This window comes from Stegodyphus dumicola, chromosome 3, assembly GCF_044657685.1.
Source record: "Stegodyphus dumicola isolate Sdum_Otavi_A_Nest chromosome 3, ASM4465768v1".
In the NCBI taxonomy this organism is placed as follows: domain Eukaryota; kingdom Metazoa; phylum Arthropoda; class Arachnida; order Araneae; family Eresidae; genus Stegodyphus; species Stegodyphus dumicola.
The window spans coordinates 266,936,185-266,961,720 of NC_140770.1; the positions used below are offsets into that span (position 1 = coordinate 266,936,185).

At 33.6% G+C, this 25,536-nt stretch overlaps 1 protein-coding gene across 1 annotated transcript in view; it reads left to right on the forward strand.

Annotated features, from left to right (window-relative positions):
- LOC118188767 (uncharacterized) overlaps positions 1-25,536 on the forward strand; it is a 62,657-nt gene that overhangs the window by 21,881 nt on the left and 15,240 nt on the right. Inside the window, exons 3-5 of the mRNA XM_085814110.1 lie at positions 2,481-2,620; positions 21,975-22,107; positions 24,602-24,753. Coding sequence (XP_085670236.1) covers positions 2,481-2,620; positions 21,975-22,107; positions 24,602-24,753 — 425 coding nt within the window. The remainder of the gene's footprint in view (positions 1-2,480; positions 2,621-21,974; positions 22,108-24,601; positions 24,754-25,536) is intronic.

Below are 25,536 nucleotides of genomic sequence, written 5' to 3' on the forward strand. Positions count from 1 at the left end.
AACTGAGGAAAGGCTTTGCTGTGAATTATAGCCAAGGAACTGGTCCAACATGGAAGAGATCTAGAACATCAACTTGGAAGAGATCTGGCGCCGTCAAGAAAAAAATAGAAGACTAATTTGAACACTGTCCATTTTCTTCTTATTTAAATGTGGTGAAAAAATATTTGTTTAAAACTTTAAATTTTTGACCTGAAATTCGGAAACTTATGAGAGAAGTTACCTTTTCTCTTTAAGCAAATGAGCAAGCCGAGCTTATTAAACTGTCAAATTTTACAGAACGTTTCCCTTCGGAAAAAGTCTCTCCGTTGGGGGAGAGGTTGTAACAGCTTTAAATAGTATTAAAATCTTATAGTTTAAATAATTTAAATAGATGAACATTAAGGTATTTGTGAATGACAATATTTGAAACCAGACTCGAGTGCCTCGTGCGACTCTCGCATGAAGAATGTAATTTATTTTTAAAATGTGAGAATATGTTTTCTCTTCTTGTTTGTATGTCGCCATTTTTTTTAGTGTTAAATAAAAGTTATTGCTGTGTTCCATCATTGGAGTTGCTTCATTTCGCCAAAGAAGTATCACAACATCCTTTCATGCGAACTAGTGCCGTCGTCACCTTCAACAGAGCCAAGACGACTAGGCCCAACTGTTGTTTACTAATGAATCCAACTATGGTCTGAACAGTGATTATAGACTTGTTTTGATCTGGAGAGTGAATGGAATACACAAGAGAACGTTAGGCCATTCTAAAAATTTTATTATTAAAAAATAATAGAAGAATTCAACAGCTTGGGATCTAACACTGAAATTTTTAATGAAAATGATTTAAATCCAGGAAAATATAATCTGATATTTTTTAAACAAAACACATCAAAATATGGAGGTTTAACAATAGGTAAATTAGCAACAGATAATGAAAACGTTATAATTTAAAAAAGTGTTATGGTAAATTTCCTGATGAAGCCATTGAAAAATTAAATGAGGAGATTTTAAATTTCAAATGTAAAATAAATTAGAAGTATTATGACTAAAAATTACAAAAAAGATTATCCTATATAAACGGATATGAACTGGCCAGAAAATCTGAGGACAAATAAATTATTTGAACGTTTGATTAGGAATTTGAAATGCTGTAGAATGGACAATTATTTCTGAATATCGGTTTTTAACCTTTTATTTTAGAACATAAAGATAAGGTAGACTGCATAATATTTGATCATATCAAAGATTATCATAAACAGTTATCATCGAGAGTAAACGTTTAGTGCATATCATCTCTAGATATGTTTTTTTAGACAATATTGTTTTGTTATCGGAATTATCTTTTACCGGGTGTTGGATTGTGTTATTTGAATGTTACATTCTCCTCTAAAAAATGCGTTCGAAAAGAGAAAAGTATTTCGTTATTTCTCCAAGCGCAACGCTTGTCTGTTATGTATCTACCTCCTGTTAGGAGGAATTAATCCATTTTGTAAACAATTTATCCCAAATGAAATGAAGTACTGGAACGATTTCAAAGACTAGAGCTCAGCCAAACTGAGACAGGAAGTGGAATATCAGATAACGTTCTCACAAAAAGGGGGAAAAAGTTCCTTTCTTCTCTTTTTTCCAAGCGAAACTTATTCTAATGGCTTTTTTGTCATTCGAACATTTCATTAAGATCTTATTAACGTCTTTTGTCATATCATTTTTCTTCGCATAAGGACTTGTTCAAAAATATATTTTAATATTTTAAGTATTTATATTTTTAACTTCATCCTTTTTTTCAAAAAATTAAATTATAATTTTCTCCACGTCCTTTTAAAAATAATATTGTGTCCTCATTAAAAAATGCTTTACGGACATTTTTTAAACTTCATTTTTAAGACATTTTTTATTAAAATGAGAGTCTCCTTTAAAGTGTCCTAGCTCGATTATTAACGATTTTTAATACAGAATTTCTTCTCTTCACATTTATTAGCAACTTTGAAGCTCAAATTTGAAAGTTTGAACCTGTAAATAAAAGGACATTCTAAAAATTACAGATTGTTATTTATATATTTCTTTTCAATTTATTATTTTTTTATTATTATTTACTTTCTTATTAGAATAACGATGCTTCCTTTTTGTGACCTTCATAGTGTCCTAGCTCGATTATTTATTAACGATTTATTTTCGTTTCGAGACTAATAATATTAAAAATAGTATTCTGAAATTCTGAAAATAGACTTATAATTTACATGTTTTTATTTGCTTACGCAAAATAGTTTAGCTGCTCATTTTTTAGTATTATGTAATTTTAGTTGAACAGTTTCATGTCTAACTGTTCCCAAAATGCTGACAGTTCAAGTTTGTCAGATCTTCCTTGCTAGTACCAGTATTAAAAGTACTATTTGTTATATTCAAGAGTTAATGCTGTTATTTCTTTCATTGATTTTTGTATTTTTTCCTGCTAACTCTCGCTGACTCGTAAAACATAGACGATCATGTTATTTTTTTTTCAGGAGTGCTTATGAATTCTTTGATTGCATTAAGAATTTTGTGTCAGACTGCTTCCTACCAGGTGACGAAACAACAGAGTCTTTGTTGGTAACGGGTGACCTTGTTAAGGAAATCTGCGATGAGGATTCAGATATTCACAAAGGTAAAAATGTGTTTCCAATCACTTCTTTGGGAAGCAATTTAAGCAACGCATTTAAACGGTTTTATGCCCGAATCACTGTAAATGGTCCAGCGAAGCTACCAAAGAATTAATAACGGTTGTTATTAGTAATACTCAGAATTCGCTTTACTTTTAAATAACGTCTGCTTGCGAAAAATATTTAAGTAGATCTGCTCTGCTTGGTTGCATACAGCTGATATTTTCTATTACGATTTACCAATGAAACCCAAAAATGTTTGCATATAAATGACGGGTGGGTTATCCTAACTTGTTAAGTTTATCGTAATTAGAAGTGAACATGGGCATAGTTTGGGATGCAAAACAATAATCCGCCATGTTAAATAGTAGATATAATCATTCTGTTCGTTGACATTTCGGCTACAGCAGTCTTGAAAAAAGATCACATAGCTGACTGTGTTTTTGGAATATTCATTCTGTCTGATAGTGCCTGAATTATATACACTTAGGATTATCAGTAAGACTTCCTTTTAACAGGTCCTTGTTTATAGAAGATGGTCGTCTACAAAGGGCAACATCTTCGAGACTGAAACGTCCACTATTAATGACCGTATACGTTACTGAAGACCCTGACCCAAATCCCAGAGAAAGTATGGATATTTGTAAATGTCTAGTACCTTTGCGGCATTGGGCACTCTGAATATATGGCTAGCGAAAAGTTTGTGGTTTGGTTGGAAGGGAAAGCGGTAGGAGACCCTCTGATCAATTCCCCGGATACTCTTCCTCAAAGCTGGGGAGAAGTAGAAATCCAGCAGCATTCTTGAGGCTCTGGCAACCATTTTTTCATACAATTATAGAGTCTTACTCTCTTGTTCCACATAAACTAGAGTAGATCCTAAAATGATCTCTCGAATTCTTGCACAGGCATGAAGAAAACTACTGACTCGAGAAGAAGAGTGAAAAATAACCCTTTAATATAATTCAAAACAATTAACAGAAAGGCACAGTCTTCGTGCGTTACAAAGGCACCGTCCAACTTGCGGTGAAACTAAAACGTAGAATATAATTTAAGTCAAACTAAAAATAAATAGTGCAAGATAACACTTAAGTTACTCCTACCAGCTAGACTCACAAGAACATAAACCTGCCTGATGATTAATGCGATATGGCCAAAGAGGCTTACTAGCGTAATACCGCAACAACAACGAAACGTGCGCTTGGCTAGCGAAACACGCTCTGAATAAACTCAGAGATTCACCCGTTTAAATGAGCCTTTCACTTAATTTTAAATTTACATCCTGACGAGAGAATGTGAGGGGAAGTTGAGAAGTTTAGAAAAAGGTATCAACTTAAAATAAATTTGTTATGTAAAATAAGGAAAATCTTACAAAATATGGGCTCATCAACAAGCAAACATTAAACTTATACTGAAATGTTTTGCAATAAAGGAAATGTTTCAAGAATTTTCTTAGTTCGTAGCAAGCGATTCAAGGTTTTATTTCAGGCAATTCTAATACCAAGCAATTCAGTGTTTCCCCAAAGAATTGTTATGAGCTTATTTTTTCTGTCTTTTAGAACCAAACATTTAGCATTTTAAAAACGACTTTCGGAGTTTCTTTAATATTTCTTGTGTTACTTACGATTCTTGAAATAATTTAATACCTGTAAAATTCTAGCTAAATTAACTTTACTTTGCTGCTAGATCTTTCCTTCAATTGTGAAGCGACTATTCATTAAGTTCAAACTGCATTAATGACAAAGCGCAGGAAGAGTGAAAAGTCGTTTTATTCAACTCAAGATAGAATTTACAGATTGCACTGATGGTGCTTGCAAACTTAGCCAATTAGTCTAAGTATCTCCATACTTAGCCTAATTGGCTAAGTTTGTAAGCACCGTCAGTGCAATCTGTAAATTCTATCTTTATTTAAATAAAAGGGACTTTTCACTCTTCCTAGCGGTAGATGCGAATCAGGGTAAACTAAAGCATACGTCGAATTCAGTATTGTATGCTTTCTGATAATTCTCTAAGAAATGAAGGGAATAATATTAAAAATTTTGAATTTTTATTTTTTAGCAACGATTTGTTATGTTTGGTAAGTGGATCTTAAATTTTTTGCTTTGGATTTAAACTGTTCTTAAGCTATCACATATTAACCTTTAAGAATGCAACTTAGAATGCCAAATTTTAAAGTTTACCGTGTTTAGATTTATCATTCATCGTAGGTTACGTCATGAAATTTATTGGCGAAGTTTAATAATTCAAATGTCTAAATTGCAACATAAATACCGCGAATTTTATTTTAAAGTTTAATTACTCTACATAAGATTTATAGTACAAGCAGGCTTCGATTGAACATCTGAATAACAAACCATGATATATATGCCTTTCATTAGTTTTATCTGAGAAATGTAAATAACTACAATAATGATATTTATAACTAACAGGGAAGCTTCTCTAGCACAGACCTCGCTAACAATCTTGTTATCTCTTAGAAGATTTAAACATCATTTAAGAAAGCCTTTTGGATCATTATTTGTCCTAAAAAACAGTATATTATAGAGGTGTTCTTCATGAACGGGGACTACAGTTGAAGCCTTGCAACAGAAGGGAGTGTCAGCGACTGTAATTACATTTGAATGAAAGATTTTTGTTTTTTGTTGATTGGTTATCGCTTTCAGTTTGTTTCAAATATTTTAGTCCATTAGTTGTCCTTGTGTGGGAATGGTCCACGATTCACAGAGCTTGATGTAATGCTTTCATAAGGATAACGTCACTTGTACGTCAGTGGGCCAGAGATCGTCAATTCAGAAACATTTGTGAGGGTGTCGTATGAGGGTTACTGAAGATAAGTTTTTAACATGAGTGTCTGTCTACCTGTAAACTGTTACCACATTTAAGACGCCCCTGTTTTGTCACGTGAGCAAACTCATTTCAATGTCTCAATAAACTCCCGGGGCGGGCCTCTTGCGGCTCCAGGGAGTTGTTGCCTCTAGGTAGGGGAGGGAGTGGGACGCATGCCGTTTACCTCTGTTAAACATCAGGCGTCCTCGTCCTCCGTCACCTGTCACCTGTAAACTGTTACCTATAAAGTTACTTTACTGGCTAGATCTTTACTTGAACTGTAGAGCGTCTATTCGCTGAGTTCAAACTGTACCAATGATAAGACGCGTGAAGAGTAAAAATACCCTTTTATTCAACTCAAGATGTAATTTTTACGGCACTTCTGTTGCTTACAAACTTAGCCGATACTTGTGGCTGCATTAACTAAGTTAAGTAATCAACCGAAGCTACACAGAGATAATTAAGGCGAGCTGGCTTTTAACCCTACCACTGGCGTACACAAACCGCAAATTAATATGCATAGCCTTAAAATAGCAAGTGTAAATCAGAGAAACAACGTGGCAGAACACACTCTGTCTGAAATAACTCAGACACCAGCTTAAATATATCGTTCTACCCTACTTTGCATAACACTCGAAGCAGAAGTATCATTCTGGAAGGAAACGAAAATGAGGAAAGCTAGAAAAGATATGTAACCGAAACAACTGGTTAGTTTAAAACTAAAATAATTTCTTACATACTTTAAGCACCTATTGTATTAAGCTGTGCAGCAGTGTACTAGATATGATGAAATTTTATTGCAGAAAATCGCGCTTTGCTACTGCGGCTCAGTTTACTGAAGTGACTGACTGTACAGGCGTAAATATCGAAACTCATTCGACATAGTTTTAGTGGAGACTCACAATAACTACTTGAACTCACTAGCGGTGTGTGGCTGCGATATTATTTCAGCTTCACAGTATGTATTACTGAACAAAGTAAAAATAAAGCAAAAAGATTAGAAAGCAAATATTTTGTTTGTTCCCATTAATTTTATATTTCATTACTAACAAAGCCATGAAAGATTTTGTCCACTAATATACTGGCGGATTTAGTTTTGTATTATTGATTTTTATCCATTTCACGGTAGCAAATGATAACAGATTAGCATCTACAAGCATTCTGCGCATGCATGCTACAACAAATTTCAAAGTTTACATATGTAATAGCAAAATGAGTCGAGATATGGGGAAAAAAGAGTTTAATTCTGTTACATGCCATGTTTATTAAAGATTAATGTTTCATAACATTACTAAAGTAAACAAAATCAAGCAATATATAGGTGTTATAAATCTCCAACCTTAAAACGTTTCTTTAATTTCAAGATTATAATGTTTCCCTATACTCAAGGCGTGTAATAAGACAATAAAAGAAATACAAGTAACAAACTACTCAATTCAAAGAGCTCAAGCATTAGAAAAGCGATTTTCGCTTGAAATTTTGCAAGGGAATGCAAATCTCACCGGAGGCTGTTATTACTAAATCATAAGTACCTATTAATGAGCTCGGCTTATAGGATTGGATGAGAGTCGGCGCCCCTTACACGACTGCCAAGAATTACGATTACATAGTTAAAAAGCAATTAAAATGTTTACATTAGTTCAGGCATTTTCCCCAAAAGGCCGCCAATTAATGACTACGCATTTGCCTCAAGTTTAAATCGAAATAAAATAGGGCATCGCATGTGGTAAAATTGGTTGTAACTTAAAGGGAGATCTTCTTTATTAAGAATAATATTAAAGGGGATAAAAATAAATTAAAATTTTATCACTTTGTGTCCGAAAATGCAGACGGTGAGTGCTAGAGAACAAGGTTCGCAGGCGTAGAGGGGGAGAACGAAAACAAGTCCAAATGGGGTGTTAATATGATTTTTTAAATCACAGAAGATGTTCGAAATTCCTTTCAAACGCCACAATGCATACTTGACAACTTGGAAGCTTGGATTCATGGACCCGTTCAAATTGGGTAGGTATGTTACAAACACGTGCCGCCCCTTCCACGATCCTGGTGAAGAGATCCATGCGCGATGTTACGGTCGTCTCGTATACTATGGACTTCATGTATCCCCACAGATAGAAAACCAAAGGAGTCAGGTCGGGGGATTGCGGTGGCCATACGACTGGTCCACGGCTCCACACGAGTAATACATATCGGCTAATTCTAAGTTAGTAAATCGTTTCATCTTTTTCTTACAACGTCCTCGCTTGAAATAATTTTTCATGTTTGTTTTTAAATTTAAGATTGATGAGATACGAATATTTCCGTCTTTTAAAACATTTAGTGTTAAAACATAAAGTGCAAATATGTGTTCGTTTAAAACATAAAGTGCAAATATGTGTCTACCACTGACCAACGATTCAGAAAATAAAAGCTGGGTAAGGTGTTTTGAGGAGCACGTGTATGTATATATTAATTGCGTAATACATACACCAGCATACACCAGTTTTCGTATTCAGACTGCTAAAAATCCTCAAATAATGTACAATATATTTATAAAAACTAACTCGCGCATAATCAAAAAATCGTACAGTTCAACTCTGCGTAATTCGTGTCATGTCTATATCAATTGCATGATCTGACACTTAGCTCTGAATCGCGGAAAGAAAAAAGATAAATGTTATGACAGTGGTTCATATCAGACGAATATGTGTCTCAAAGGAATAACTTATTTCTTTCCTATTTCGTAGATTACATTCACAGTGTCCAGTGTTATAAATCTCTTGAGAAATCGAATGTGGGTGCTTTTTGCGAGAGGCGGGCTGAAGCACTTTATAATGCTTACCTTCATTTCTTGAGAGAAGAAGTTGAAGATGTGGATGATGCTGACAGAACTCGTCACAGATACTGCATGTAAGTATATATATTCCAAATCTAATCCTCAGTGGACGTTACCAATCAACAGAAGTGATTCTGCTAAACTTATGGCACTTTTTCCCTATGGGAGCGCCGTTGTTGTGTTTTGCTACTCGATAAGATGTATCCCACTTGAGTTTCAGAATTCTTAAAGCATGAATTCTTAAACATTCAGAATGCTTGAAGAATTCTTAATTATTTTTAGTAGAATATACTGAAAGATCTACTTAGAATGTGTCTACACATTTTGTCCAAAACATTTTGAGCATTATACCTCTATAACATTGAACAGTAACTAATGCGGTCGGGACATTTTTCAAAATTAGTTTTACAAATCTGAGCATTTGAAATTCAGTGCAGCAATCAAATTATTGTACTAACTCAGTTAACCCTTTCCGGCACGCTATCTATTAAAGTTGGAGTTTTGATAAAAAAAAAAAAAAAAAAAAGGTAGGCAGTCTAATTAGGCCAAGAGGAGTACACAAGTAAAATTTTGTGAAGATAGCATTTATCGGTTTATTCTGTGGGTGTGCCCAAAGTGGGCACACTAATTGAATAGAGCTTCGAAAAGAATTTTCAAACGAGCATTGGTGTCAATGAACTGACCGAGGGGATGCGCAGAGACAAAGAATACAGACTCTCAGTTGTAATAGATTATCGGTGAGCCCGATCTGGGCACACCTAGGGTTCGTCGTTTGATTTTGGGCAAGATTTCAAGGAAAAAATTTAAAACTAATATAAATAAGGAAATTAGCATACAGCCAAAAAAAGGACATATAGATTTATTTTCAAACGATTCCTTTTATACCCTAAAAAAATCTGGAAGATTTCTTTGAAAAATGAGGGTCTTAAAAAGTCAAACATGGCTAAAATATATGGACTGGTTCGTGTTCAGCTGCCATCTACTATAAATAAAAAAGGTTCAGATTAACCTATAGCAAGCTATAAATCCTTTTTCATTCAATTTTTCTGTGCGTACAGAAGGAAATTTTTATTTGTGTCCAGACCGGACATACTGTGCCGCAAAGGGTTAAGAAAATTCATAGAAATATCTTCGATTTCACTGAAGCAGATTTTTACGTGTCAGGATATTGATTAATTTCGGAGTTATTCGTTGAACCATTCTGACAACAATTTGTATCTAGAGAATCATATTCAATGCCAAAATTAAAGTAAAATTTAATTTGTTATGCACTCTTAAACTTTTAAATTTTTACTATAAAGGGATGCATATATTTCTTAACATATAACCTCAATAATTTTCTCTACTATTCTTTCTTCTTTTTTCTTATATATATAAAAGCGGTTGGTGCGGCCGATTACAATGAAAGCACTGTAGGCCCATATCTATAACTAAATGTTATAGCAGCCCCACATACAAGTTTCCAACGTTCTGCGGCTAATTGTTTATGAATTATGCGACATACATAGATATATACGTATGTGCGAAGAGACGTCAGAAAAATTCTTTTCTGAATCCATTTTACAAATCTGTCTTTGAAAAAAAAGTTCTTTATTCATTCTGCACATACAGATATCATGCAAAAGAAATCATCGAAACGGATTCGGGAGTCGTCAAAATGGATATTTCCGTTGAAATATGATACCCGAAACTTTTCGTGATTACAATGGTTCCTTTATTTTGTATAAGGAAGTGAAGAAAGCTCTTTGTTTCTCACTGAACATTTCAAGAATTCTGTTTTAGCTATTTTTTGTTTCCAAAATATTTGGTGAAGAGAAAATTAAACATAATCCAGAACAAATCTGAATCGTTCCCATGCCATATAAAACACCTTTATTTATTCCAGGAAAGACGTTTACCTCAAGCAATTAATTATATTCACAGTCGAATTAAAAGTATTAAACTTAATATTCAAAGTGGAAAGATGTCGCATGCTCATTTAAGAAATATCTAATTGCTGTACACTTAATGCGTTTTACAGCACTATTTCAGTTTGATATTTATTTTAATGGTCTAGAAGTTAAGTGATCCATGTTATTCAAATAAGTACGCTATATATGACATCAAAGTTTATATTTCCTGATAATTACGTTTTAATTCTACCCAACCGTGTGTTATTGTGGTCAATTTTTATTTCCATATTTCAAAAATGCTATATATTAAACCATATACTGTCGTTTCTATCGCATAATTAGCATGTGAGTCTAATTATACGGTATATTTATTTGTCAGCAGCGAGTCTCTTGTATATAAACATTCATCTGGAAATTCTCGATGTAATAAACATGCCTGCTCTGCCTACCTAGAATAAGTAGCTAAAAACCACTGATAGCCCGCAATTCGACTCGGGTTTGAATTTCGGCTAACGGGTTGGCTGCACGGGCTTCCACCTGTAACATGAATTTGAACCAGTTTTTCTTAAAAATTTCTTCACAATGACAAGTGAAAAATCTCTTAAGATAAACCTTGTGAGTTTTGCTTTAATTAAATTAACAAACGAAAGGGCAGGATGAAAGATCACATTCAGCTAAATTAACTCAAAACTCTCTTGTGTTATACTCAATTCATCACCATATGAAAACTGCGTTGCAGTGTTACATAGCGCGAAAAGCTTTGAATTCATTAGATTATATTTGAATGACAAAGAACTTAAAATAAAAACCTAACGCTCTAAATAAGCACTAGCTTATCTTGTAATGACATCAGTTTCTAATAAGTGCATGTTCTACTAATCATAAAATAAAGAAATTAATATCGCAAGTTTAAAATTTAATTGCCCTGCTTAAAAGGCCTCTCAACCAGAACTTTACTAATAGAACTAAATCACATTTTTATTCCACTTATTCTTATGGTGTTTCTTTATATTAAATTACGTTTCGTAAGTAATTCAAATTGTAATGTACGTATTGGAATTAATGAAATTTAAGTATTAAATCATAACAGTAATTCAGCAAACCTGCAGAGTCCAGAAAAATATCTCTCATAAAAGATGGAAATAACAAGGTTGAAAAAAATTTAACATATACATTTATTATTTAACATGTAATATATAACTGATATTACAAGTTATACTCTTTGTCGCGTTGAAACCAGAATGTGGTACTATGATACTAAGAGATGCTAGCTTACTGCATAGTAAAAGCATTCATGTTGTAGAGACATTAGGATATTTTTTTGGAAGCAACCAAGATGAAAAATTAAAAACACCTTCGCCGGGAATCGAACCACGGACCTCTGGAATACCGGCCCAGCGTGCAGAACCACTACACCACGAAGGACGCTTGGAAAGCGGGAGAAATAGTTTATAATTTCAATCCTTCCACATTGTCACGAGTCACACATAATGACACTCCTTAGATTTAGCTCCCTATTTTTCGCAGTTTCTAATTCTTCTTATGGAAACAACTGTAAATGCGTCATCCCTGTAAACGCCGCAATTTATTTATTCAAAAAGGCGGTCCAGATGAAATTAAAGCATTAACTTAGGAAGCAATTAAAAGAATTATTATGTCGATAAAATCTTTTAAAGGACAGTACTGCACTTCAGGGAACAAGAACTAAGTAGGCACCAATGCGCAGCAAATTATAATAGCTCCTTGGGAAAGAAGAACTATAAAAAATTTGAGGATTAGGTTTCAGCAGCACTGAACAATGTGGAGGCAAACAATAATGTGAGCAAATTTAATTACCATACATTACTATTTGGTCATAATGCATACGTAATGTTCACATTACTGTATAAATATTCTGCATTTGATCACATTTCAAACATAGCACTGTAACTATTGTAATAACATCTCGTAATGTTACGTGATGTAAAAAACTAAAAGGCAACGAATTTCACTCTGCACTACTTCTACTGGTACAATAAAAGTCTATACATTGTATCTGTCTTCTTTGTTATTTCTGTTTCTTGTGAATCGATAAAAAGCAACTAAATTTTGAATTTATTGGAACAAATAATAAAAGCATTGGAAATAAATTATTCAAATAAATGAATGAATGGAATAAATATTTTACGAAAAATTTATAACAGGCTGATTTGCTTAGCATTTGATGAAACACATATTATGTGACAAATCATTCAAGGTTTTGCTTTCTTTACAGTGAAACAGCTTATAAAATTGCTTGCATCTCCCTGTCTATTTTGGAAGATTGTGATGAGGTTGCCTATTTGACGTTCCTAGAAGTGGTCCATCGGTCCCATTCAATGAGGACAATTTGTTCTGAAGATGTGATTGAAGAGCTGAATACAATGTTTCTGGACTTCATGGAAGAGGACGATGCTGAAAGAAGACTACTAACTTTGGCCTTCGATATTAAAAGAAAATGAAAGATTTTGAATAATGAAATAGACAAAACTATCTTTTGTTAAGCGGTAAACTGCTTTGTGTGAAAAAGAAATGATTTAATAAAGTACAAGCATTTGTTGATTTCCTTATTGCAACCAATGGATTTAATTCTATTTTGAAATAAATAATTTTTTAAGTTTCTTCCTGCAAATGATGCTTTAATAAGCTTGATAAATGAATTCTTTGACATCCTATTAAAATCAATATATTTAATAATTTCGTTTATAAAAGTGCATCCAGTGGACCTAGTATATTCATCGATTACGTTCAAGGGAGAAATTGCAAGAAACCCTTATCAGTGTAATCCGATGCTGCTTGTAGATGCAACTAGAGTACATCTTCGAACGGAAATAAGAGCCTGATCCATTTTATGTCGAGCAAGCACTTTCATTGCCTTCAGTTGAAGTTTTATTTGATCAATTAATATGCTATGCAGTTTGATGTTTGTTAATTTACTATTTTTGAGAATCACATTGAAGCTTTTGCATGTTTCTTTAATGTTAGAAGGTACTTTCTCCATTCTTGCAGCATGTCTTCGTAGTGTAGCGGTAACACGCTCGGCGCGTATTCCAGAGGTCCTGGTTCGAGTTCCGGCGAAGACATTGCACATTTTTTACGTCTTCAGCTTTGAAAAAACCCTAAAGACTCTAATAGGTAACATTAAGCGATAATAACTTTCAAACATTAAGCAGAAAGCAACGTTTAGACGTTCCGTTGTGTAAAAACGAAAACAGCAGATAAAATAAGTTTAGAATGAGAAGACATCCGGGTAGCAAGTAATGATTTAAACAACGCATTTATAAATAACATGAAAAGAGATCCAGCATAGTTTATATCCCAGAATTGTTGTTTAATCAATTCCTTAATATGAAAGATTGTGATTTGGATGGAAGTGCGTACCTCACACTTTGAAACGCACATCGGCTAAATGTACGTTTCGAACTGTGAGATACGTCCACAGATCTAGAAACTTGTTCCAAAACGAACAAATATATTTTCACGCAGAGCTTCAGAGGAACATCTGCAAGGTAGAATAGCAGCTAATGATTGCTTTATAGCTCTAAGGTGAGGGAATTGCACCCTATCTTTTTTTATTTATGTCATTTTGCAGCAAGTAGACGACGAACTTCGCCTTCATCTGTTAGGAAAAGAACCTGTGCAAGATGTAGAATGCAATAAAACTAACTGAACAGGTTTCATCTAGAAGTTGACTACAATAAGCTTGTGAGTATTCAATATCGATGAGACAAAAATGGCCATCAAATTTTTTGAACATAAACCATGTTTTACTGCAGAATATGCTTCATCACAATTTGTTACAGTTAGAAAGAGACATCTGATATCATAAGTAGCAAACAGCTAAGCTGGCATATATTAAGACAATGCGTAAGATATTTTTCCCCGACTTCCTAGCATGCCTTCGTGGTGTAATGGTCAGCACACTCGGGGTGTATTCGAGAGGTCCGAGGTTCGAGTCCCAGCGAGGGCATTGCTCATTTTTCACCGCTCCTGCTTCGAAATAACCTAATGTCTCTACAGGGGCGCCCGAACTAAAAGATGGTGGATAACGATTCTCCACCACCAGGATCTGGCAATTAGGTCGCCTAATCCGCAGCCGCAGGTATTTTTCCCGCCTTCTTAGCATGCCTTCTTGGTGTAATGGTCAACACACTCGACGCGTATTCGAGAGGTCCAAGGTTCGAGTCCTGGCAAGGGTACTGCTCATTTTTCATCTCCCCTACTTTCAAAAATACCTGATGTCTCTATGAAAGTGTCATGTGCTTCTTTCCTTTAATATTCGCTGTAATGTTTATATCCGGAATGTAACTTGAAGAAAGTATTCGGTTCGCATTTTTCATGACTCCTGCTTCGAAATAACCTGATGTCTCTACAAATGTAGTTAATATGTGGAGTGTGATCCTTTTGATGATCGCACAAACAGCCGCTTCTTCTCTAATACGTGTCACATCACTTACTGGCGAGAATCTACGGAGATGAAGGCTTAGATGCTGACGTCGAACTTGTAGGCGCAAATGGTAACAATCAACAATATTTTTAATAATGGCCTGCTCACTCGTTTAACCTTAATTCAGGACTCATTTATTCGCTCAGCAGGGCAGACTGCAGATAATTCTTAATTTGTCACCAAGATCACTAGATGAGATGCTAGGGGAAATTTGTTGCTGCAAGAATTCCTCACCTTCTGATTGACAGCATGAATAGAAAACTTAAACCGCGTACTCTTGTTCGAGATGAGTTATGCATTTAGCTGAACTTTGAGTGGTTTCTGACTGAACTTTATAAGCTTTTGCTCCTGCAATCGAAAGCTTTAATTTGTTTCAACGTGTATTTTGTAAACAGTGAATTTTATTTATGCCTTGTATATTTGCGATGTTCCACAATTTTAAACCAAACGATGATTTAAATGATGCAATAGTTATCATTTATTTCTTCAAGTTTACAAGAAAACGTTTGTTTATTTCTTAACCTTCGTTATATAGTATTCAAGTATTTCTCGAAAGAAATTACTCTTACATTCGAGATTCAAGATTGACGAGACAGCTTGTAGAGTCATTAGATATTTTTGATGCGAGAGACTTGAAAAATGAGCAATGTCCTCGCCGGAACTCGAACCTGGATCTCTCGAATCCGCGTCGAGTGTGTTACCATTACACTACGAAGTTTATATAGTTTATTCCGTTCTTTATAAAACGGAATATAGTAAAGCGGAATATAAGTTTATTCCGTTCTTTATAAAACATGTATGTAATTGCGTGAATTTTGAATATAATTGGGATATTTCTCGCATTACATATAACTATTTCACTTAGTATATCTACTGTTATTTAAATCAAATAAGAATGATTTTTAATCTCAATTAGTATTGCAGCAAACAATGCCATTTGCGTAACCGAAAACTATGCTAGTATTCTGGATCATCTCAAAATCTGCATTATCACTGAAAACCTTATGTTGAAGCAAGTACGGTAACGTCCAGCTAGCATTCGCGAGGTCCAGATTTCGAATTCCGACTAGGATATAGCAGATTTCTCACGTTCCCTGCCTCTAAAAACCCACCCATAACTGCACAAAGTTAGCAAAAAATATTATGCATTGGATCGCTGGTGCATGAAGCTAGCAATAAATATTCCTTGCAGTTGATAATTTTTTATATACTGTAAGTAATTTCCTAAGAGACTGGATTTTCTATATTACCACATCACCCAGAAGCAAAACTCAGAAATATTAATATAAGCAATAAACAAACATAGTCGAGATAATAAATTTAGACTAAATAGAAACGAAATAAATCTAGTCTGAAGCATTTTAAGAGGGTTCGAATATTTAATTACTTTTAAACTTACATATAATTTTGATTTTAGGAACATTAATTAAAAATTATTATAAAGTTTTGAAACGCGTTCTCTATAAATCTACTTATTTATTTTTAAATTACATTACTAAATTCTGAGCAGAAATTCATCCCTTCTCTTGACTGTTGCTTAAAACGCGTGTATGACCCTCTTTCCTGTTTAAAAATGAAATTCTTTATCATGATAGGAAATGATACTTAGAAATGATTATAAAAGCAATATGCAGGAAATGGTTTTAAATAACCGTAAGATGAATTAATTTGTAAAAAATAAAATATTACAACCAGACATTTGAATTAAAAAGCAAATTCTTATTAGGTTTTAAATTTCTTTAAAAGAAAAATATAATGCACGGTATTAAAAACATTTTTTCCTTGTTTTATCGTTAGTCAAACTCTTTAGAATTTTATTCACAAATATTTTCTTTTATGATCAACCGGTATGCAACCGTATGAAGTCACTGATTGCCATGGAGACTATGAATGAAATGGTAAAGTAATGAACTATAGCCAGCCAAATGAAAGAATCATAAATGTCTGATTACCATGTATTAAAATTAATTAAACGAAATTTTTTTCTAAACTTTTATTACCATAATATAGCCACACATAGCAATTAATAATTAAACAACTTTTAAAATCTTAAGAACTTTATTAATTTTCAGGATATTTCCCTATGAAACTTATATGTTTAAATAGCTCACAAATCGGGAGTACTTGTAACATCTGATATCTTAAATCAAACATATTCCAATTACAAGCACAGGATGTGTCGTTCCTAAGCTGATAAGCAAAAGGAATGTTCTTGGTTTCCTTCCATGAATAAGTATGGAACAAAAAGATAATATCATTTCCGTATCCTGAAGCCTTTTTTTCAGATTTTCCTTTTAATTATGTGCAAACTAAGTTAATTAGCTCACTCGTGCATAAACTGTAGGTACTTGCAGACATTAATTACGATGTGGGTCGCTTTTGCTTTTATTTTATTGGCTTCAAAAGGTAAGGATTTCGATATTGTTCTCAAACGTTTCGCAGATAATATGATATTCTATTCTTTGTTACAAATTTCAGACAATAGTATTTATTTATATAATTTGTGCACTATTGTTTCCTGCCACACGGAATGAAGATGAATATGCCTCTATTCTGTATTATTATAGTTAGAGTTATTAAAATTTAAGAGTTAATTAAAAAATTAAATAGAAACATGAAAATTAGTATTTTATAAGTTGATATAAAATATGAGGGTTTAATTTTACGTGCGTCAGTGTCCACCAGGGATCGAGCAGTAAAGTCGCAGAACACTGGTATTTCGGTTCGAATCCCGCGAACGGGATGGCTGCATGTGCCCTTTCGTGGTTTTCTCTGTGTGAAACATGTATACGAGCCAGTTTTCCTTAGAAAGTGCTCCACGAAGGCATTCCTCCCCTTAGCCATATAACCCTCGAGGCTTTGTCATAAACCAAGCATAAAACATAAAACCAAGCAAATCAAACCTGATTCTGTGAGTACAATTATATTTCCAAATAAACCGTGTTTTTTAACTTAAAATTCAAAATTTCTCTTCCATTTGACTCTTGTTTTTTAAATAAGCTTGCTACGGATTTTCCGAATATGAGAGCAGTCTATGAAGATCTAAATCTTAAGAATAAATTAACGAAAGGGTTTAATTGGACATATGTCTTCTCATATTACTATGCTAAAAATCAAATATTACTCTAGACAAGATTTTATTTTACAATTGTCATTATTACTGCATTATTACAGTTGCGGCTGAAGTATTTTACAGTTATTACAGCTGCGGTATTTTATATCTCAATAACCACTTTGTCATTGTCGAAAATATTCTAAGATATCAAAGTGGCATGTTTTTCAAATTAATAAAATCCCACGAGCAAAGTACTCTTAGCGTTTGAAAACTTATAAATTACTCATATGGAAAAATATGATGTAAGTAGCAATTTTTTCAAATTGCTACTTGGAACGCAGTTATGGATCAGATTTTAACGGTCGCGCTCAAAAGGCTTTGTTAAGGTTTTTAACACTCTCACTGAGTTCGCAGTGTTACAGTCTGCTGTTGCGCTCACTCCTACTAATGCTTTTTTTTTTTTTTTTTTTTTTTGTCTTCTTTTTCTGTATTATTAAGTATCATTTTCTTCATCCTGTTGCCATACACAATTCAATAATAAAAAAAAAGCCTAAAATTTTAAAGGCAGAATAGCGCCATATGTTTATATATCCCGATTCAGCTTTAAGTATTATCATGCATTTTTCTATTTTTTTCAATCTTTTCTTACTTAGTTCATCGTATCCATGTCCAGTTTCCTTAGTAAGATTGCTTAAATAACACATTTTTTCTGTCTTTTTATTATGGACGTTTCCTGGCTAACTTTATTTAATTAATATCACGTATTTTACACATTATATTACACTTAATTAATATCACGTATTAACGCCTTATAAAATTCAATTCAACACAAAAATAACAAAATATTACAGCATGTCTTAAAAATGAACCACTTATCTTGTTATTAAAAATTCATTCAAGTTTTACAAAATATTAAATAAACAATAAATAAAATTAAAAAAATCTGAAAGCCTTCAGATTTTATATTACGCCTAAAGGGGCTTTTTTTTAACGTTTTGTGCGTTACCTTTATGTATTAAATATCATGTTCTTCCCACTTAAACTATAAAATTCAGTTCAACATCAATATCACAAAATAATTTTGAAAAAGCATATCTTTAGAATTTCCGATACACAGTCTCGCGCGCTGGAAGAACAAATGCCCCTCCCGTACAGTGTTACCATTGCTCACTTTGAAATCCTTAGTATGTTAATCAAAAACTAGTTAAGATAAAAAGTTAGTTTTGCAAAATATGAAATAGATAATAAAACTAATCTCAAATTTCAAATTTGGGCTTCTAGATGCCCATTGTGAGTGGAGCACTACGTAATTCAAAATTTGATGTCCGTAGGTACTGCTATTTTTTTACAGTTCGAGAAACATACATACATCCATGCAGATCCTTCATTATTTAATTTCTTTAAATATAATGTAGGGTTGTATTATTTGGTGGCAACAATTTTAAAAGTGAAACTGTTTATAGTGAACCAACGCAAAATGCTAGAACGAAATTAATAGTTGTTCTCGACAAATTCTCTTCTTGGGCTAAAAAATACATAAAGTAATTCTTCGAAAATACTGTATATTTTTAATTATACAGATGGTGAAATAACTGCATTTTTATTATTTAAACCAATCGGATTTAAAAGTAAGGTAATAATATTCTTAAGAAATACATTTATTGTTTTCAACCATAACAGACAGATTCAATATGAAAGATACATATCTTACATTTCGCTGAATTTTACATTTTTGATATTGTTGCGAAAGGAAGATAGCAGTGCTTCAGCTTCTTAGCGGTAACAGAGGTAGAAGCAACATGCGTAGTTATGCAATAATTGAAAGCTTATTAAGGGAAAGGTTTGGCTTTCGTCGTTTTGACGTTTTGAGTTGCCAATTAGCTTTGCCACCATCATTGTGTAAAAGTAATATGGTTATGTATTAATTTAGAAATGAAGCACTACAGGAAAAGAACTCCTTCTTTTTATCTTACACACACATATATACTATGCATATATATATATATATATACATACATACATTAACTGTGTTTTTTTCTGGGAAAATAATCTCTCTAGCTTATACATTTAATTAATCTTAGCTATGTTAGAGCACGATTTTGGCTTTGGAAGTCCATTTTTGCATAATTTTTAGTTTACGTTTTATTTAATATATATATATATATATATATATATATATACAGGGTGATTCCAAATTGTTTTAACAAATTAAAAGGGATGATAGTATTCATCCAGGTAAGCAATAATTACCATTGAACAGAGGGTCGCATTCCACTCTGAGAGGCAGAAAAGAAGAATATTAGAATTCCAACCTGAACTTACAATAGTGGTTGGGAGAGCGAATGAACGAGAGCAAAATTTGCGCAATCAGTTTAATGAAAAACTCACAGATTGCGCACATGGAGATTGTTTTCATGCCCAAATCGTTATTGAATATATAAGTTAGTTTATTTCGATAGAGCAACGCAAAATAGATCCTGAAAACTCTTCTTGCAGATAAAAATGCTTTTATGGAGAACTTTCTAAGGAAAACAAACTGATATTTGCATTGTAAATGGAGAAAACCATGAAAACTACCATGCAACCAGGATTTTATCGCATTTTAAGATGTATTAATAATCCTCACCCTTTAGCTCTGTTAATTATTATAATAATCCCGTCTATAACAGTTTAATTGAAGGACGCTTAGCACATTGAGGACAAGACAAAAATAGTTATTGCTTTTTATTAATATTGTTTAGATGTTTCAACCACTTGGTCGCTGGTGAGCGTGCACGAGAGATAAGGATGCATATATTAGCTTGTGTGGCATAATGATAGCATACCCATTGTTTGGTTCGTATCTCTTTAGAAATTAAGACCTTTACAAATTTCCAAGTTTGTAGAGTCGTTATATTTTTTCTACGCAAGAATATCTACAAATCAACAAAGCTGTCGCTGGAATTCGGGCTTGAGAATTTCTACTTGCTTTCATGATGTGATAACGGTTGTAAAAGGGCTGTAACGACAAAGGTATATAAGTCTAACATCTTTTTAATCCCTTACATTTCCTACTTTCATAGGACGGTTAGTTAGTAGGAAGCGAGAATCAATCGGCGGGTCAAATCGGTGAAGAAAGTTCGTCTACTGTATATTTATTCTTCGGAGCTACCATAAAGTCTTTGAAATCAAGATGACAGTACGCTAAGTCGACATGGAAAACGCAACTTAAATTTCGACAATCGGTCCTCCTAGAACAGGAGATATAGAACTATTCCCCTTTTTAGTCCAAAGGGGCTTTATCCCTAAAGGACTACTGTTTTCGTTTTGCGATTTGGCGTTGAATCACTATAAATGTCCGTTTCACTTTTCAAACTGTTGCCACCAAATGTTAGAGTCCTGCATTATATTTGAAGATATTAAATAATGAAAAATCTCCATAAACGTATGTATATTTCTCGCATTGTGATAAAACAACCGTACATAGACCCATCGAATTTTGAATGACGTAATCCTCCTGCAAATATGGGCATGAGGAAGACCAAATTTGAAATTTGGAAATTGTTTTATTATCAATTTCATATTTTGTAAAACTTTAACGATTTTTTGATTAACAAAATCCTTGAGTTTGTTAAAGATTTGTTTGTTATCAAGGATTTCAAAGAGAGCAATGGCTCTACGGGGGGAAAAAACCTTTTTATCTCCAGCGCGCGGAACTGTGTATCGGAAATTCTAAAGATAGGCTCATTTTAAAATTATTTTGCGACAGTGCTATTGAGCTGAATTTTATGGCTTAAGTGCAAAGAATATGATATTTAATAAATAAAGGTAACACTCAAAGCGTTAAAAAAACGCCCCTTTGGACGTAATTTAAAATCTGAAACCTTTCAGTTTTTTTTCTTTGTGCATTGTGTACATCTAAAAGCAATTGTTTCCATGTTTAGCCTCACATTTGCACCGGAGTACATTCTGGTAATCTGACTACATAAATTGGCTCATAAATAGTTAAGAGTTTAGAGTTAGTTTAGAGTTTCAAAGCTCTAGTCTCTAGCCAAATTTGCATTACGATCTTGTAGCACGTTACTCGAAATCTTCTTGCATCGCTGAGATATAGCCTTGAATAGAATGGACCACAATCTTACTAATGCAATTTTAAATACATACATTTACACATAATTAGCAATAAACACTGTTCTTTTTATCAGCTATACATGAAACTACTATGAAAGTTGTTAGATCTCCATTTTCAAACCCACTGAGCACCGATTTCAAGTTTTAGCTTCTAACAATACATTTTAAATATTTTAAGACATTTTCTTTTCCATTCCAGCTGCACATGGACAGCAGCACTGCATACCCGGTGCTTTTACGGCTTGTGATCCCACTCTTTCGAGAGAAGAAAAGAATAAAGCAAGAGATGTTGGACTGACACCCACCGAAGAGGAGCTCAGAGAGATATGCCCGTAATTTCATGTTTATTCATTTCATTACTGCAAAAGATTTTTTATTCCATTCAAGTGCTATAACTGTTCCATTCCTTATTGGCAAGAATCGTGATACTAGAACAAGAATTAATTCCAGGACTTCCTAAAACTTTGTATGATTCTGTGCTGTGTACGTTTAAGTTACAGTTGAAGTTTAAGAACCTTGAGAACTGATCAACGAATAATCGCTTGAGTTCGTGAGATAGAGAACAACACGTAAGACGGGTGAAATAACCCTTTATTATTCCAATAAGGTGTAACGGAACTCCGTCTTGGAGTTGTACAATAAAGCCGACGTTCGGGCTTGAACGTAGTCAACTAAGAACTAAAACTAAACTAATCTTAGCTAAAAAGATATAGCCGAAGCTATTAAGATTCTAACAGAGTTGGCCCCTTAATTTTAAATAACGACAAAGCTATCAAGGGTCTAAAGTACGGCCGAGCGTGATAATAGCTTAAGAGAGAGAGTAGCCTAAGAAGGCGAAATCTCGCTAGTCAGAATCATTGGTTCTCTCTCTAACGAAGTCAGTAGAACTTCGCGGTTAAATACTTCTCCTCATTTGCATTAAAACGCGAATCTAAAACTACGTTCTGGCTTGAAGTTGTAAGTTGAAATTCAGGAAGACAGGAAAGGAGCTTTAACTGGAAATTTAACGGTTAAATAAATTAACATAATCATTACAACTTATTTAAAAACGTTTACACGTATTAACAAAACGGATTTTTGAAGCAACATGCAAAAAAATGCATAATTGATCTCCATAATTTTGTAAATTGCTCTGTAACGTATTTTATTTATTATTTAAATATAAACCCGCGAACTGAAATCTGAGGTAACAAACACCATTTATTCATTATTTAATGATTGCGAATATTTAGTTGAATTTTAAGCTCGAGATTTTTTCTTTAGTAATTTTAAATTCACATTTATGAAAAATTTATGAGAACAAAAGCGATGTATTTAAGTCACGCGTGCAGCCCACAAAATCCCGGCGTTATAGGCGTTCTCGTGGTTTTTCCCATATGTACATGAATACGTATCAATTTCTGTTAGAAAGACCTCCTCGAAAGCATCTGAAGGCAAGATATCCTTCGCATTCTTTGCTATAATTAAATAATATTATGCAGAAACATCTCCAAAAATGTCCATGCAACCAACCTTGAGCAAGATTCAACTCCGAATTGAAGTGCTAGCTTTCATAACCATCCGGGAACTGCTGGAGCTACACTTGCATAGAATTGCATTATTTAACTATGGCAAAGCACACAAGGGCTATCTGTCTAAAGGGAGGGATGCCTTCGTGGAAGACTTTCTAAGGGAAACTGGCTCGTATATACGTATATACGTTACACATGGGGAAAACCACGAAAACACCCATGCAGCCAGCCCGTTCGCGGGATTCGAAGCTCAGACCGAACTTCCAGTGTTCAGCGTCTTTACCGCTCGGCCGCTGGTGGGCTTACACTTGCATAGTACACACTCCTCGGACTTCTGAGTTTATGGTGTTAAACAAGTGCACATCAGGCATCAGAACTGATAATTAAGCGTGCAGTAATTATTTTAATAAAAACACAGTAATTTAACTTCCTTGCTATTAAAATTTTAATTCAAACGCGAAGATTTGATAATTTGATTTGGAATTTTTATATATGTATGTATAACAATTATTTTCTATTTAGGTTTATCTCCTGTAAAAGAAAGTGAAAAACTATTGCTTACTGAAACTAGCAATGTTAAATCTTGCGAAGATAGATAAAATATTAATAAAGTAGTAAAAGTTTAGAAGAAATTTCCAATTTGTGTGAGTAATAACCCAAAACGCACTTTTTAAGATAAAAGAAAATAAAAACTAGTCATAAAAATTTTTTACAGTTATGCTCTCAGAATACTAATTTCTTCAATACTTAATCCCTAAAGTGTAAGGAGCATGCTGATCGATATTTTATAAAAAAAAAAAACGAACTACCTTCTATCTACTTCCATTTCTAGGCGAAAAGATAATTTCATCTTTATGGATATCTTATTAAAAATCTATAAAATTTATTTGAAACCTTACTGGCGGCGCAAGTGAATATCTGATAACCGGAGCACTAAATATTATGGATCGAGATCATAAATATTTCTTTCAAAACCTCCAAATTCTTTGAACATAAAATATAATTCCTTCAAAATTTAAAGCTATAAATTTAGTTTTTAACCGACTAACTTTACGTCTCTTATAAGAAAAATTTTATGACAAATTTCTAGACATATATACCTCTTGTTACTCTTATAATAATGCATTGCACCTTAGAAATGAAATGGAGAAGTTTATTAAAACTCTCATAATAAAGAGCATTTCAATAAAGTTATTCTGACATAATTTGCCGTTTCTTTACTAAAATGTAATTCGAAACTCAAATTTACCGGAACATTTGCAGATAATAAATCGATTGTAACATTTTATATATTTGATATCTTTCTTGTTTTCAGGAGTTTGCAAAGAAATAAGAATTGCATGGTTGAGGAGATAGAAAAGTGCGGAGAAGCTGAAACTGCGGAACACGAGGGCTTCGTTGAATTCATAAAAGGATCAAAGGCAGTCCTTGATGAACTGTGTGACGAAGGCTCAACTTTGCACGCAAGTAAGCTGCTAACGGATTCGAAATTCATATCTTTTGGTATTTTATCCGTTTCCATGTTTCTTAAAGCCGATAAAACATGGAATTTAATTTTGTTCATTTCGCTTTTGGTTCAGTAACTCTTAAAAATACTTCATGAGTATTGTGAACACAAAAGCTATAGAAAGAAGGCAGATTGTATTATCTTTATATATATAAGCGGCTTAAGTGCTTGTCGACAATAGATTGTTGTTGCCACTCGGAAAAATGAGCACAAAAATTAACGTTTCCGCAGTTTGTAATTAATATCTTGGCCGCTTAGAGTCATACGAAGATGAGAACGGTATCGATGTATTCGGAGAAGTTTTTGGAATCCGACGACACGCGTCTCGAATTTCCACTCGGCGCTGTAGATATTCGAGAAAAAAAATAGGCACGTAGCCAAATCCCTCTAATACGGAAAAACCAAGAAAGTGGAAAATGTAGGGGAAACTTAGGCGAAAATTAGTTTTTAATTAATATCTCGGCTAATTAAAGTCCTACGAAGACGCGAATCGTCAAAATGGCGTGCCACGGACCTGCGGAATCCAACGGTGTGTTTCACTAAGCCCGGGAGCCAGCCGTTTCGGAGGAGATGATGTTACTTCACCCCATATATATATGCGGTTTAAGTGTCTGTTTGTCCCCGATAGTTTATTGGTTGCTTGCGTAACTTTACTAGCCAATGGGGTAAAGTTGCCACGGCACAGGGTTGCCGTTTCAATTGAGACGTAGACAATTTCCTGTAAAACTTGCCTTTGCTATGAC